This window comes from Lissotriton vulgaris, chromosome 11 (genome assembly GCF_964263255.1).
Source record: "Lissotriton vulgaris chromosome 11, aLisVul1.2, whole genome shotgun sequence".
Lineage (NCBI taxonomy): Eukaryota > Metazoa > Chordata > Amphibia > Caudata > Salamandridae > Lissotriton > Lissotriton vulgaris.
In genome coordinates this window covers 754352741-754369242 of record NC_141699.1, presented here as the reverse complement: position 1 = coordinate 754369242, position 16502 = coordinate 754352741, and the positions used below count along the sequence as shown (strand labels likewise).

The following is a 16502-nucleotide window of genomic DNA, read 5'->3' as shown; positions in this document are numbered from 1 at the left end:
TTTAAGGAAGAAAAGGTCTATAACTGTTTTTAAGCATCTGGCCTGAAAACTCCATGGCTATTCCAAGCCCTTATTATGTGTTTCATAATACACAATTTCAATCACCCTCAGTAAACTGGTAGTCCATTGACTTAAAAAGCCAAAGCCTTACAGCAAATTCACCATTAATTTGTATAATCCACACTTGGCAAATTGAAACAGGAAATGGAAGAATTTGGAAGGAAATGGCTGACCTCTCAATCTGAATCAGGGAAATGTGCCTGCAACATTCTGAGGAGGGGATACCTAGAAGCAGTTACTCTTGCATAAAGTCTCACTTGACCTATCACATCAAAGAGGTTCAGAATTGAAGTAATGGGGATATTTAACATTTTTCATGATTAGAAAAGGTGCTTTGCCTCAACCCACCTCTTATCGCACACATTCTTCAGCGAGTCTGTCCAGATAATGGAATTAATCTAAGGTGGACGGTGGATCTTAGAATAGGGTCTCATTTTGGGCAGCGATGAAATCCTTGTGTAAAGTGAAGCTGCAAACTCGGATCATGTAATTTCTCTGAGGTTAGACCAATTCAATTCATAACTCATGTCCAACCTATTCAGAAAATACCTCAAATCGTTTTTTAAACTTGTATTTTGTAATGACAATAGAAAACTACAAAATCCAGCATAGTGGAAGAAGTAGTGGGTGTACAGAAATATTCCCATGAGCAGTTGTGCTTTCACAAATGTGGAAGTATTGTTAAGAGTCTACCAAAGCAGAACAGGAAAGTGGTTCAATTTAATCAGAGCAGAATCATGAATCAAAGGAGAAAACTGGGAAAGAGCAAGAGCAAAGACCGAGATGAACTAAGGAAAAACAGAAATGGAAGATTGTGTAATATTCCAAATTCCATTCAAATCTTACCACTTTAGAATGTACGTGGAGTAAAATGCATTTCTAACTGCTTGGCCCTAAAACCAGAACTTTTCAGCATTCAGTTTTGATCCAACCCCATACAATTATTTTTCATAATAGATTGCTGGATATTTTACATTTCTTAATATTACATCAGCCTTGGCTATTGCACGTATGGAAAATCCTTCTGAGCTTACATGGGCCTGGCCTCTCTCAGTGCCAGAGGAAAAGAGAGTTTAATATAGTTAAGTAGATCCGCAAATTGTCTTGGGGAAATAATTACAATTGATGAATATAACCAGATGTTGGATATGTCCCCGTGTCCTCGAAACTTACAGTATAATTTATATTTTCTAAAAGGTTGGTGACAATGACGTTTTGGAGAACTATATAACAATTTGCGTGTCTTGTATTCACTAGAATTAAGTTATGGGTCATTTTATGCAACATGAACAAAATATTGATTGATTGGCATGTCCAAAAATATATATACCATTTATACTTTGATAAATACATTTAAAGAAGCATACGTGTTTTTCAATAAAATTATAACACAAGTGTACAAGGATGTATTTTGATCATCATTCACGTACAACCATTTGCTATATGATGCTAACAGTTGGATTATATACCTCTACAAAAGCACTCAACAGTTTTAGAAACTATTTGATTCGTCCATTCAATAACATGCCACGTTTTGCAATTGTCTTTGCTCGTTTTCACAACCAGACAATAGTATTAGTCCTTACAACCACTACTCTATACATGCTGCCATGTTTTTTTTTTTTGGGGGGGGGGGGGTGCCTTACAACAGTATTTTTCCCATAACCAAGGTCCTGAGCAAATATTGACTAACTTTAGTGAAAGTGTAATGTAAATATGGAGACTTAAATTTGCACAGTTCATCACCAGTTGAATTCTATTATGTACTTCTGACCTAAACAGTATTTTATGGAGTATTGTAACATGTAACTAGTGGGTGCAAGGATAAACACGTTTCTGTGCTGTAGCCTTATTTCTGGCTTAAACAGCGACTGAGAAGCAAATAGTATTCTCCATCATGGAGTTTGAAAAGGCTCAAAAGTTTTAATTTTACCTTTGCAGGGGGATTGGGGATTGTTCAGTTCATTCTGGATAGTTTCCATTTATTGGACTCCACTTTTTGCAAGCCCAAAACGACAATCTAATTTGCATTATGCCTGGAAAAATGCTTATGAGAGTAAAAATGTAACTGGCACAACCAATACTGTTTTCTTCTTGGGGACCCTCTCAAAATGTAATTCTTGCAGAAAGTTTCATAGTGTTCCCAGAATTGCTTGCCACCGAGCTACTAGTACCTGCGTGAACTAGGGACGGAGGGCTAAAGGCACAAAACCAGTCAGGGCCGGCTCTAGGGTGATGCAACCGGTGCCACCGCACCAGGCGCTGACTATGGGGGTGCGCCTTGTTAGCAAGTGTAGTCTGGTTTTAAAAGTATCTGCCCGTTCCTTGCCTCTACCAATTTTCAGGGAACTCCGGTGATTAATGTTCTTCCGGGAGAGGGATCAGAGTTTTGTCTAGTGGAAGTTTTGACCCATCATAAAGTTGTGCAGGGGGTTAATATGCCTGCTGTAAAGCATGTGTGCCATGCAGTTCAGGAAGTGCATATAATGTAAATAGGTCAGTGGGTTACTGCTTTTGTCAGAGCAATCCTATTGTTACTTGCAGTTTATAAGTTAAAATCCTAACATAGAACTGTGAGCTATTAACTATCATCAAAGAGCTGCATGTAAACTGCAAGGTATAGATTAGAGATTAGGATGTTTCTGCAGTCTTTCTTAATCCTAATGTTGCAAAAAGGGTTCATTTGGGAAGAAATCTATTCTGATTATCAAAGAGAACCTCCAACCATGGGGTTACGTTTTAAATTCAGAGTTTGTGCTTTTCAAGACCAAGCACTCTTCAACTATGCTGCCTACCAGTATGGATGACGTGACTCCTACACCTTGCAGTGTTCTGTCTTATGTTACATTTCCTATGCACTGATTACATGTGATTGATTGTCTCTGTGTAACACAGACGAGGGTGGGGGAAACTGAACGAAAATTAAATACATTTTCATAGCTCAAACGATGGACGGTCTCGTCCAAAATACGAAATATTCACGAATTCTGCATTAAATTCTTTAGATAAAATGGTTCTGCTATAAAGAAAAAGCTTGACACTGCTATCGAAACAAGTATCGACTTTTTGATCGCAGTATACGGACATGAAATAAGTAATTCGGTACAATATGTCTAGAATTCAAAATCTGTGTAAGAATGAATGTTCACCAGCCTTTTTCATAACACAGGCCCTGGGCGTGGAACACAAACATGGAGCAATTCCAGTTAACATGTTTTTCTTTTCTTTTAACAGTATCCATTTGACTTGGGACTCGCTGTGGCAGTTTTCACTTCAAGCCTGGTGTCTCTCAGTAGATTGTATACAGGAATGCACACTGTCTTGGTAAGATTTCAACACGTGTGTGTGTGTGCGTGTGTGTTTAACGAAGTGTGGTTGACAAGACAGTCCTCCATTTAAGTTGCGCCTGTTAAACACCAGTTCAGTCGTACAACAAATGAAGCTGTACTATAAGACCTAGACTGAGACATGAGGTAGTTACCAGTGGTTAATTTGTGAAAAATGAAGTGCTGGGCTCTTGTCAGGAGGCAGCTTTGACTAGCCCGTTTCTCCTGTTAGTGCTGCCTAACACAGAACCAATAAACTCCTACAAGTGCGGTAGGATGAGGTATAATGGCCAGAGCTGCCGACTTCGGAGCTGGGGAACCAGGTTCGGGTTTCGGAGTCAGCTCAGCTTTCTGCGCGAATCACTTAATCTCCCTGTGCCCACCAAAAATGAATGTGTCCTTAACTGGTGCTCAGTGCTGGTGCTTAGCACCGGAAACCAACGGCTCAAATTAAGCACCGGTAGTTACTGTCATAACCATAACTGTAATGTTCCTGCTACCGAGGTAATAATATTAGTAATAATTCTTCCCAACTACCAGCCTCAAACATATTTTGTAACATCAACCATATTTCTCACGCCTCAGCTACAGAGATCTGAAAATGCACACATCTAACTCCACCTTTAAAATTGTGACCCATTTTTATTGTGGTGAATTAAGTTGCAGGCTCTTTTTCTATAACTCGGCATCTAATCGGACAATTGGTCATTGCCAATGAAAATATTTCTGAACAGGTTTGCTGAACTGTCTTTGTCCCATCATGTTTAATGCTGTTTCAAATAAAAAGCGAGGATTTAATTGAGTAACTTGCTAACAACCCTGAATTATATGGGGGGGGAGGGGGGGCAAGAGGGGGGGGGGGGTTCAGTTGAAACAAAAATGAAGACCATCACGGCAGTACTGGGAACAGCAACCAGCCCTTCGCTGATTGCTTGTCGACCAGTACCGGGCGCGGGGAGGTGGGTGGGGGGGGAGGCTAGTGAGAAGCACCCCTCTCGCTTTTGTTACAGGGGGCCGATATTGCAGCAGTGCTGCAAAATTGTCCCCCAGTAACAAAGCCGGCGCCACGGGTCCAAAACTGGCCCCCACCTCTCTGGCCCACCGGGGAAACGCCTGGTGCCCGCTACGTCCAGTCCGGCCCTGGAGACCACCCTGGGCTGAGTGTGTGTGTGTGGGGGGGGGGGGTAATGCAGGTGAAAGTCTGAACAGCAGTCCAATATTACATCAAACATAGCTAGCATATCTGACTCTCGCTGTGGGGAGATTTGTGGGGCTCTCCTTCCAAGGTAAGTTTGAAAGCTGGGCGAAAATGCCCATTTCAGAGCCCTGTTCTTCGTACACATTGCTTAAAAAAAACCATAGGATTTACAGAGAGTTTAGAAGAGGGACTTGTGAAATATGGCGGTCCTCCCTCCCTGTCTCTCAGTCACATATGCTTCATACACACCACTGCCTCTGGCTCCTTGCTGATGGTACTTTTCTCTTCGCTCAGTTTATTTTGTCCTCATCCTGTCTCAGTGTCCAGATCTCTTCTCCAGTGCTAACCTTCTCTGTTCCTCATTAAATGTGTTGTCCTCTATTGATATGGAATACACCAAATTACAAATGATAAAAAAACATGATTTAGTGGTCGGTGCATATGCACAACATCTGCACATTGCATTGTCAAAGTCAACAGGTCCCAAAGGTGCGAGATAGTGACTTTGCTAATGCTTGGGCTTCTCTATGGCACCAGTGGAGGGACACAATAACTCCTGGCTGTACGAGGAGAGCAACACTACCCTGATTTCCCTTCAGTTGTTACCCTGAGGGTCACTTGGCCAGCTCCTGTGTGATTGGCTCATTAACTCCCAGGCCGGGTTGTCTATTGCAATTCTGTTGCAGTTCTGTGGTATGCACGTTTCGACCCAATTTAGCTTGTTTATCCATTTCTAAAACTTTACAATTTTGTTTTAGTGGGCGGGCAATAAACGTGTTATATATTTGTAGACTTATGTAGCGCAGCTTATCACCCGTGAGGGTATCAAGGCGCTGTTCAAAGGCACAGCGAGATTAGGTGATTTGCCCAGAATCACCTGATGTTGAGCTGACACTGAGACTCAAACCCGGATTCCCAGCTCCTGAGTCAGCTGGTCTGGCTGATGCGCCACATCCTCTCCCATGTTGGGTTTTTTTTTTTGACAAGTACAGAATTTTTTTTAAATTAAATTGCTAGCCTTGTCTGTTAATATTATCCTGAAATGGCTTTTGCAGCACGGTCTATGAATTGTTTGTCTCCAATGATGCGTATGGCAAAGTAAGCCTACTTTCTTTGCAAGGTTTGTTTTTCAGTTGAAAATAAAGGCCACATTAGCTGCTCGTCGAGGCAGTTTGCCCGTGACGGGCACCCATCCTTGATCAGAATGGGTTTTGGTCCTGAGGTTATTTCATGGGGCAGGAAGGTTAAAAGTTAGAAAGGGTCATAAGTCATGAACCATAATCTCAGCATAGCCATTTTACAATGCATATCCTCTCCAACAAATACATTTCACTATGCATGTCTCTGTTTTTCACAAGTAGCATTTGAAACGATACACTAGACAACCAGATTAAATATTGCTAATTCATCAAAGTGAGTGGTGCTAAAACAAAATACACAGGTAACCTAGTAAAAGCACTACACAGCATATATATGTCCTCTTCAGGTGCACACCCTAATTAAAATGATAACAACATTGTGGAGCTGCAGATGTTATGTTATGTTATGTTATGTTAAATCAATTTATTGAGCGCGCTAACACCATTAGGTTTCTTGGCGCTGTACAGAGGGAGCTAGGAAGTGAGACAAAAGGAAAACCAGACTAAGGAGAGACAACTAATGGTAAGCTATAGTGAACAGGTGCGTTTTGAGGGACGATCTGAACGTGGGGTAGGGGGAGGATAACCTAAGAGGGAGAGGCAGGGAATTCCAAAAAGACGGAGCTAGGAAAGAAAACCTAAGGCCACCGTGTTTTTTCCGCTTGAATCTAGGGACAGAAAGTAAAGCCAGTTGGGATGACCGAAGGGTGCGAGAAGGGACATAAGGGTGGAGCAAAGAGGAGATGAAGGAGGGACCTTGACCAGTGAGGGATTTAAAGATGATGCAACCAAGCTTAAATTTACAGCGAGCAGAGACCGGAAGCCAATGGAGACTCTTGAGAAGAGGTTGAACGTGCTGATCCCTGGGTTGATGGTAAATCAAGCGAGCAGCTTGATTTTGGATCAGCTGGAGTCTCCTAAGTTGGTATGCAGGAATGCCTACGTATAGTGCATTTGCGTAGTCAAGCCTAGACATGACTAACGCAAGCAAGGCCAAGATGAGGGCGTCAGTGGTCAGTAGGCGGGAGATTTTGCGAATTTTCCTGAGCTGGAAATGGCTAGAGGAGACTACAGCGCTGATCTGGGGTGTCATAGATAGATCGTTGCTTATGACAACTCCCAGACTTTTTGCTGAGTTGACGGGGCAAGGGGGGTTGCCAAGACTGGCAGGCCAAAAGGAAGAGTGCCAGGGATTGGAGGGCCCCCCGACAAGGACCAGCTCAGTCTTGTCGGGGTTGAGTTTCAGATGGTTTGTGCCCATCCAATCACTGATGAAGCAGAGGGTGTTTTGAAAAGTGGAGATGGAGTGGTCACTGGAGTCAATGGTAAAAACCAATTGGATGTCATTCGCGTAGTTAAACGCGGAGACATTGAATCGGCGGAGGGAACGGATTAACGGGGCAAGGTACAGATTAAAAAGGAGAGGGGATAAGGAGGAGCCCTGAGGGACACCACAGGTCAGTTCGACTGGGGGGGCGGAAAACTGGGACAACCTGACAGCTTGGTGGCGATGGGTGAGAAAAGAGCGCACCCAGTCTAGAGCAATGCCCTGGATGCCAGCCTCTCCGACACGGTCGACCAAAATGTCATGGTCGACCGTGTCAAAAGCGGCCGACAAGTCCAGAAGGACCAGGGTCTGGCAGGTGTTAGAGTCAGCGCCCCTGCGTAGTTCGTCCATCACAGAGAGGATGACTGCTTCTGTGGAATGCGCAGGTCTAAACCCAGCCTGCTGGGGGTCCAAAGCACCAGAGTCCTCTATAAAAGAGGTAAGGGATTGAGTGACGTGGGACTCCAGGACTTTGCTGAGAAAGGGGAGGAGAGAAATGGGGCGGTAGTTGCTCATGGTAGAAGGATCAGCCGTGGGTTTTTTCAAAATGGCGACCACCTCTGCACGTTTGAAGGAGGCCGGAACCACCCCTGAGGTAAGAGAGTTGTTTAAATGGGCCAAAGGGGGGACCGGGCAGGAAGTGAAAGCTTCTCGCAAGGCAGAGGGGGGGGCAACAATCGCTGGGGGAACCTGAAGAGACTTTAAGCAGAAGGGGGAAGAAAGTCTCTGTTGAAATGGGGGGAAACTGGGAAAAGGTGTGGGGGGTGTGAAGAGATGAATTGTTAGCAGGGGGAGAGACAGATGAGACATGAGCGGAGATGCTGGACTTGATTTTGGCAATTTTTTCCACAAAAAACTGGTTCAAGGAGTCACAGAGAGACTGGGAGGGTAGCGGGGCGATGGTAACTCTAGCCGGATTGGACAGTTCCTCAACAATTGAGAAGATATCCTTAGACTTATTGGTGGAATTCAGAATCTTATTGGAGAAATAGCTAGATTTAGCCCGGGCTATGGCAGATTTATAATCCCTCATCTGAGAAGAAAAGACAGCTTTTGTCTCTGGGGTATATCCTCGACGCCAGTGTCTTTCGGCCTGACGGAGACTAAGTTTCAGTGCCTTAAGTTCCTCGGTGAACCACCTATGGGCGTCGTGGCTGCGCCGCATTTTAACAGGTTTTAAAGGAGCCACCGAGTCAGCGGCAGAGACAAGCCATCGGATAAGGTGGTCCGATTGAGAATCAATGGAGATGGTAGGTTCTGTGATGGAGGGGGCTGATGAGCTCAGGAGGGAGGTGAATTTGTTGAGGTCAGCCTTGTTCCAATTACGTGCCAGAAAGTTTGATTCTCGGGTAGTGTTGGTCGGGGGAGGCTTAGCAAGGGAAAAGGTGATGAGTAGATGATCTGACCAAGAGCAGGGAAGGACAAGGGGAGTGGAGATAACTAGAGAAGAGGTCCAAACCTGGTCCAGAATATGGCCTTTTGTGTGCGTGGGTGTGTGTATATGTTGGGTACAGTTAAGACCCAGCATGAGGTCAGAAAAGGCAAGGGAGTCAGGGGTTTCGTGAGGGTCTGAGGGCCAGTAATTGAAGTCACCAAGAACTAAAACATTAGTATTATTGATAGTTAGATGGGAGATGAGCTCCCCGAACTGTACAGAAAAATTAAGCATGGGTTGGGGGGGGCGATAAACTAGAACACATACCAGTGAGGACCCCGATTGCTCTAGCCTGAGAGCTAGACAGTCAGTCATAGGAATGCTGGGGGTAGACACAGGGGAAAACCTGATTGAGTGACGAATAATAGCTGCAACTCCCCCGCCCGCTCTGCCGGAGGGGCGATTGGCTTGTAGTATGTAATATCCTGGGGGAATGGCCGCCAGGATATCAGGGGAAGAGTCATCTGTGAGCCAGGTCTCGGGCAGGAACAAGATGTCAGGCTGTTCCGATCCTAAGAGATAGAAGATGTCAGTTTTGTGGCTGACCAGAGACCGAGTGTTCAGGTACATCACAGATAAAGGGGAGTTGGAGGCAAGTCCCGGGGTGGGAGGAAGAGGTTTGCCAGCTGGGGCCGGGGGACTGTGAGTGAGGGGAGGAAGAATGATCTCAGGGAAGAGAGTCCTGGGAGTGGGCAAGCCGCATACGGCATGGTTAACTGGGACCTCAGGAGGAGGGAGAGAGGGATTATGAAGTGAAATGATTGAAGAACGGGAGTAGACAAAGGGGGGAGCAGAGTGACGTGCCCCTAGCCCCGGCCGGCCGCGGACGGGCGCAGACGGGCTTAACTCAGGCACAACTCCGGCGCGCCTACGCCGCGCCCGCTGCGCTCGTCCGCTGCGCTGACACATAAGGGCCGTTTATATAGGGGCGGGACGAGGGTGGAGTGTCAGGGCTACACTCCGATGGAACAAGCCCAATCCAAGATGGCGCCCGCGAGCGCTGGGAACCGGCGGTTCCAGGCAGCCCCCAGCCAGCAGCTTACCTTGGGGAAGTAAGTTTTTAAGATTATTTAGCCTGCATAACAAGAGAGTGTGGTTAAAACCATATAAAATTCAGCCAAGCGAAAAAAGCGCGACCCGCTCGCAATCAGCGGGGCACAAAGCAAGAAATGCCTCAAGTTGCTCTCTGAGCGTTGGGAGCCAGCCCACTGCCACTGGGCCACTCTCAAACACAGGGCAGGAGTAAACACGCGCTCCTAAATAGGGGCGGGACGAGGGTGGAGTGTCAGGGCTACACTCCGATGGAACAAGCCCAATCCAAGATGGCGCCCGCGAGCGCTAGGAACCGGCGGTTCCAGGCAGCCCCCAGCCAGCAGCTTACCTTGGGGAAGTACGTTTTTGAGATTATTTAGCCTGCATAACAAAAGAGTGTGGTTAAAACCAGATTACAGGAGCACTGTTATTGAATGCATTGCCTTTTCAGTATCTGATTTCCGCAAACAGTTTTTTTTAGGTTGAAGCCATCTGGTGTGTTAAAGACATCTTGTGGACATTCAGGAAGCTTCATCGGGAATGCATTCTGCATGTTGCTTACCATTGGCTTTGTGGTTTGTAACTCACATTTTCTGGCTTTCTATTTGCTGGCTTTATTTGTTTTGGCCTGTCCAACGTGAGTTTGTCCCTCCTAAGGAGCAAAGCCTTTTCACCCTACGTCTTCTTGTATTCTTCTATGAGTGCTCCTTTCTGTAAACAGGCCTGGAAATCTTGTACTTATCTTATCGCGTTTACTGTGCATTGAGAGACAGCGGTCAAATGTCAGGCTGTGTCTTCAGAGTAAACTTGGTGTTTCTTTGACTTCAAAGTGAGAGGATTTATGTGACACTTTTGCTTGACACTTGGGATGGGAAAGGGTTTTTTTCTAGCACACAACCACATTTAAATGAGCTGTGCAAGTATTTCAGAATATATCAGAATTTGGAAAGCACAATTGAAGCAAATTGTTTGTTAATCCTGAATGGTGTTGGAACAAATACTTTATGATGATCAAATCAATGCACCATTTCTACACATTATGGTTTGTGCACTGTATAGTTTTATTTATAAAACCATATGTCTGTGCAAATGTAATGGCCATTTCAATTGAAAATGTGCTGTCTTTATTGGCAGTGTGCTACCACACCATGCATACTCCACTCTATGCCACTCCACTCTGCACCACTCTACGAGAATGCATTCTATTTGGCACCGCTCCACTTTGCACCACTCCATGCCCCTGCACTCTGTGCCATTGCACTCTGCACCACTGGACTCTTAGCCACTGCACTCTACACCACTCCACTCTATGCTTTTCTATTCTGCACCACTTTACTCTATGCCACTGCACTCTCTGCCACTCTACTCTACATCACTGCACTCTTTTATAAACTTAACCGCTACTTTGGCCTAAACACCTCAGCGTGTCCGAAGTGTAGACTTGTGGATGCGCACCTACTACATGTCCTCTGGGAGTGCCCTGCTCTACACAGTTACTGGACCTCAGTGACTGCCGCATTGGCGGCAGCGACGGGAGGCAGCCTGCCACGCACGTGGGAGGCTTGTTTGTTGGGGCTATTTCAGCTAATGAAACTTCTGAAAGTCCGGGCGCGGTTCTGGGATCTGGGGCTGATAACGGCAAAGCGCCTCATCACCAAGCGATGGAAAAATAGCGCATCCCCCGGGCGATTCACTGGGGCACCTCCTTTGATAACTGGGCTAGAGCGGAGAGTGTAGCGCTGCATAGGGAGGAGACGGCAGGCCTACGTATATACCCCATTGTGCAGGAATGGGATAACGTCTTGACTGCTTACCATCTAGCGTGCCTTCAGCAGGGCATTGTCTAGATCCCTGACGGGTGCTGAGTGCCCTCTTGCCTACTTTCCCCCCCTCTCCCCTCCCCGCCCTTGCTCTCGCCCTCTTCTTTCCCTCCCCGTCCCCCTCCCTCCCCGTCGCCCCTGTTGCGCATCTGACTGGCCGCGCTGAGCGCCCCCCTCTGCTGCCCCGGCGCCGCATGCGGCCGATCCCCTGCCTGCCTCTTAACTAGCACACGTCGCGCACACACACACCGTATGTCACCATCCAGCCTTTTTATTTTTATTTATTTATTGATTTTTGTTGTTGTATAGTTTAGATTGTTAGTGTTCAGGTTCATGTTTTAGTAAACGGGCTGAATGTGCATTGCAATGTTACCATACCTGATTGGACTCGCTATGGGGATGTACCAAGGAGAATGTCCAGCTTGCTCTTTCTTGCCGAGTCCATTTCCATATGTGTCAACCTATAGTGCACTGAAGCATACCTACTGCACTACCACATGGTCGCCCCAGCTGGGGATGCACTTATGATATTTGACTGTAACCACGGATAACATGGTTCCACTTGGCAACATATGGGCTTGTAGCCATCTGATGTATTGTTTGATATCCAGCGCCCCTGTCACTGCTTGTTCTCTCACAGAATTAAAATTTGAAAATAACTAGACCTGTGATTTTCGGGACTTGTTACTTGATTGCTCCTGCACACGTTGCCATGTATTGCGCTGCCGGACCACAGGGTTGTCGGCTAGAAGGCTGTGTCCTGTTGCGTACAACACTGCAGGACGATCACTGATGTTGCGGCCGGCCCCAGAGGTTGTAGGCCTTGTGCTGTGTTCTTTTACTTCAATGTGCAATAAAGGTCTTAAAAAATAAAAAAAATATTCACTGCACTTTTTTTCACTGCACTCTACACCACTCCAGCTTAGGCCACTCTAATCTGCAAAGCTCCAATCTACACCACTCTGCAACACTGGTCTCTATGCCAATCCACCATAAGCCACTCTGATCTATTCTTCACCTATGCACTCTATGCCACTGCACTCAACACCACTTTACTCTATGCCATTGTACTCTACCTTGCATCTCTCCACTCTGTCACTTCACTCTACATTGAAGTAATCTACTCTAAACCACTGCACTCTAATTCACTGTACTCTACACCACACCACTCTACTTTGCACCACTGCTCTCTATGCCACTGAACTATACGTCACTACACTGTATGGCACCACTGCACTCTACAACACTCCACTCTGCCACACTGCACTCTCCATCGCTGAACTCGATACCACTCTACTGCACTCTATGCCAATGCACTCTGCACCACTCCACTTTGACACTGCACTCTATACCACTGCACTCTATACCACTGCACTCTATACCACTGCACTCTACATTACTCCACTCTACACTACTCCACTCTACACCACTATAATCTAGTGCACTCTACTCTGCACCACTGCACTCTGTCACTGTACTCTACTACGCAACACTCTAATCTATGTCACTGCATTCTACGACGCTGCATTATACGGCACTAAATTCTTGCCGCTCAACTGTACACCACAGCACTCTACGCCACTATACTCTGCAAAACTCTACGGCAATGCATTCTCCACCAGTCCATTCTATGCCACTCAAAACAACTGCACTGTAATCTTTTTTGCACCACACTATGCCACTGCACTCCATGCTGCACTACGGTACTCAACACCACTGCACCCTACTCACCACCTTTCTATTCAATACCACTCTACTCAACCCGACTCTATGCCATTGGACCCTACGACACTCTACTCTGCAGCACTGCACTCTGTTACTCTACTGTGCCAATGCACTGCATGCCACTGCACTCGACATCAGTCCACTCATGTCAATGCACTCTGCAGCACTAAATGCCACTGCACTCTATGGCACTACACCCTACTCTATGGCACTCTGCTCAGCACCACTTTACGCCACTGCACTCTGTGCCACTCTACTCCACTCTACACCACTGCTCTCTATGCCACTGCGCTCTACTATGCAACACTCTAATCTTTGCCACTGCACGCTACACCCCTGAATTATATGCTGCTGAATTCTATGTAGCTGCACTCTACGCCACTATACTCTGCAACAGTCTATGTCGATGTACTTTACACCAGTCCAATCTACTGTACGCCACTCCACTGTATGCCACTCTATGCCACTCCACTCAATGCAACTTTAATACACAACACTTTATGCCACGCCACCCTACCACACTGTACTCTTCGCCATTTCGCTCTACAACACTCTGAGCCAATCTCTTCTACACAACTAACTTTGGCCATGCTGAACAGCAATCACGCTGGTGTACAACATGGCTAAAACACATTAGTAAAGCCAATAGCACTTGCATAGATGAGACCTATTGGCTTTGCCAATGCTTGTGTTCTCACTGGTGAAAATATTTTTCCTCATGGAGAAATCCCTTCCACTACACACCTATAAAGTTTGACGGGTGTTTATTCTTCTTCCAACCCTGGAAGAGGAGGTAATCCAGCCTCTTTTGCAGGAGTAAACCATATCTAGTGTGAGAAGGGGTGAGAGGGAGTAAACCATATCTAGTGTGAGAAGGGGAGAGAGAGGAGTCTGCCATTGCTCACTAACTCACAAGTTCCGGGGTGATCACAAGCTCTCATTGAAAACCATGCCTCACCCCTTTAATGGGGGTTACCACTGAATAACTGTTCACAGTCATAGTGAGTAAAGGGTTGTATGCATTGTTTGATTTAGAGCAAGCATAAATGGTGCAATTTTTGGACGTGAATCTAGGTTCACAGCTTGGGTGATTCTGGGAACCAGTCCCTACAATTATAAATAACAGTAAAAAGAACTAAAAGGAAGTAGCTTAAAAAATAACAAAGTCTCAAGAAAACCATACAAGCAGCTATCCAGATCTCATGTACTGATATTGATATGTGCCTCTTGGAGACGCATATACAGAGTACAGAGGCGACATGGAGGCAGAAGAATGTTTAACCCCTTCGCAGCGAGGGTAATTCCCCCGCTGTGCTGGGGGGCGGGAGGCGCGCACAGCGCCTCCGTGCTCATGATGAGCTCAGCTCGTCATGAGGCACAGTGCTCGTGTGCTCACACCCGTTCCGGTGGAATGTTCAGCATAGCAGGGGAATTATCCCCTCGTGTGAGCGTTCCACGACTCATGACGAGCTCAGCTCATCATGAGCACCGGAGCACCATGCCTCATGACGAGCTGAGCTCGTCATGAGCACGGAAAGAGTTAAAAGTAAAACCGATGCACATGCTCTGGTAGAACCCTTCACTGGATGGTTCACCCTCTTTAGGGCTGGGCTTTCAATGCCATGTCATCCTTGACCTTCCCTGCATGGGTCTACCATGTGAAATTGGCAGTACTGGTTAGAGAAAAATCTGCGCATCTCAGGCACTCAGAAGACGCTGAGGGCTGGATCACACAGCATTTTTGGCTGGTGGTATTTCAAGTTATTGGTGGCAAGTTAAAGTAATTCTTGGTGCAAACAACTCTTACCACTGTACTATAAAAGCAGGTTTCTGGAGAGGGTAATGTAGGACAAAAATGTTTGTGAATATTTGTTTTGTAGCATTTTGTTGTGGTGGTGTGATCTGTTGTGTTTTTTGGTTTTCATGCTGCTGTGTTTTTGTGCTGAATTATTACAATGCGATGTATTGTTGTACTGTGCTTGTTGTTCTGATGCACTCTCATTTACCTGTCTTATCATGCTGTGTCTTTCTGTGTTTTGTATGTCTGTTATTGTCTTATGTAATTTTGTTTTCCATGGCTATGCCAACAAGTGCTGTTACATTTCTAGCCACAAGCAGCACATCCCTTCAAAGTTCCCGTGACATCTATTTACCAATGTCTAAAGTGCTAAAACATCTGCTTTGGTTCTTCGACTATGTAAGACACCAGCCAGCAAAAAACTGAGGCAGAGACCTATGTGAAATTAGCACTTCTGGCGTTCATTTTGTGATTTAAATTTCAATGTCAGATATTGATTTTTACATTTTTCATGTTCTTTAGACTGCATTAAATGTAAAACATGCCAGCCATACCATCATGTCACCAAGGCATTGTATGGTGGCTGGCTGGGGGAGAGCAATGTCATCAAAAGTACTCTTACTCTGTCGGCAAAGGCACTTTTTGCTGATAATTATCTTTCGACCAGAGGAGGAAGCTTAATATTGGCAGGTGGCTCCAAGCTTTAAGTACGCCCTTCAATGATATGCACAGGATCACACGAGCTGATGACATATGGAAGCCAGGATTCAAAACCAATTTTCCTGCCTGATTTCTGCCACAGCCATTAGACCAAGATGGAAAAGAGATGTTTCAGGGGAGTTAGAAAGCTTCACCACCATCAAGTTTTGATACAAATTATAGCTGGTTCGACAATATGAAGTAAAGAGGACTTGAGCCCTACTGAGAATGAATAGAAGTATCAGCTAGAAAGCCAAGAAATAGAATTTTAAAAAAATGAAAAGAACAAGAAGTAGCAAAACCTGAATGCTAACCCAGCAACAAACATTGTCAACACCAAATCTGCAAACTGACTCACCCCAAATAATAAAATCTATGAACGTTTGCTCAAATTAGCTGTCCCCGCACACAGTGTTTGAACCCCTTGCTGTAAAGTTTTCGAGTTCCTGCTATCTTTGACTTGATAAAGGACGTCCTTTTTTCAAAGACAGATGCGAGAAAATCAATCCCTTCGAACAGGACAACCGAGAAGCGAAGTCGTGAATCAGCAAATGTAAAAGCGTGACAGTGCATAGTCGGTGCCGGTGGTTGCTGATGGATGCCTGCGAGGGACACTGGCTCTCCTGCTTTGGGGACCGGAATTTATAGCTTTCAAACTGAACTAGAAAGAGAGAGGTGCACCAAGGGGGGAGAGTGCGGTTGTGAAATATAGTAAAAATATATACAAAGGGAGGAAGCAGGGATGAAAAGGAAACATGTGACAGTGAGATACAAACACCGGAAGTGGAGGGTGGTGCAAGAAAGAGGCATGAGTGGACTCGACACTAGAGAGCTTTAGTATTCCACAACCGTGGCATTCAGCAGGGCAATTTGTAGGCTCTTCAGAATAACTTAAAGTCCCCTCCCCTAATTTTTGTTTTAATAAATGTTATACTATGTTTCA

General features: G+C 45.6%; 1 protein-coding gene across 1 annotated transcript in view; it reads left to right on the top strand.

Annotated features, from left to right (window-relative positions):
• The window catches only part of SGPP2 (sphingosine-1-phosphate phosphatase 2), a 542910-nt gene that overhangs the window by 456420 nt on the left and 69988 nt on the right, over nt 1–16502 (top strand). Inside the window, exon 4 of the mRNA XM_086943879.1 lies at nt 3295–3384. Within this exon, the coding sequence (XP_086800005.1) occupies nt 3295–3384 (90 nt within the window). The remainder of the gene's footprint in view (nt 1–3294; nt 3385–16502) is intronic.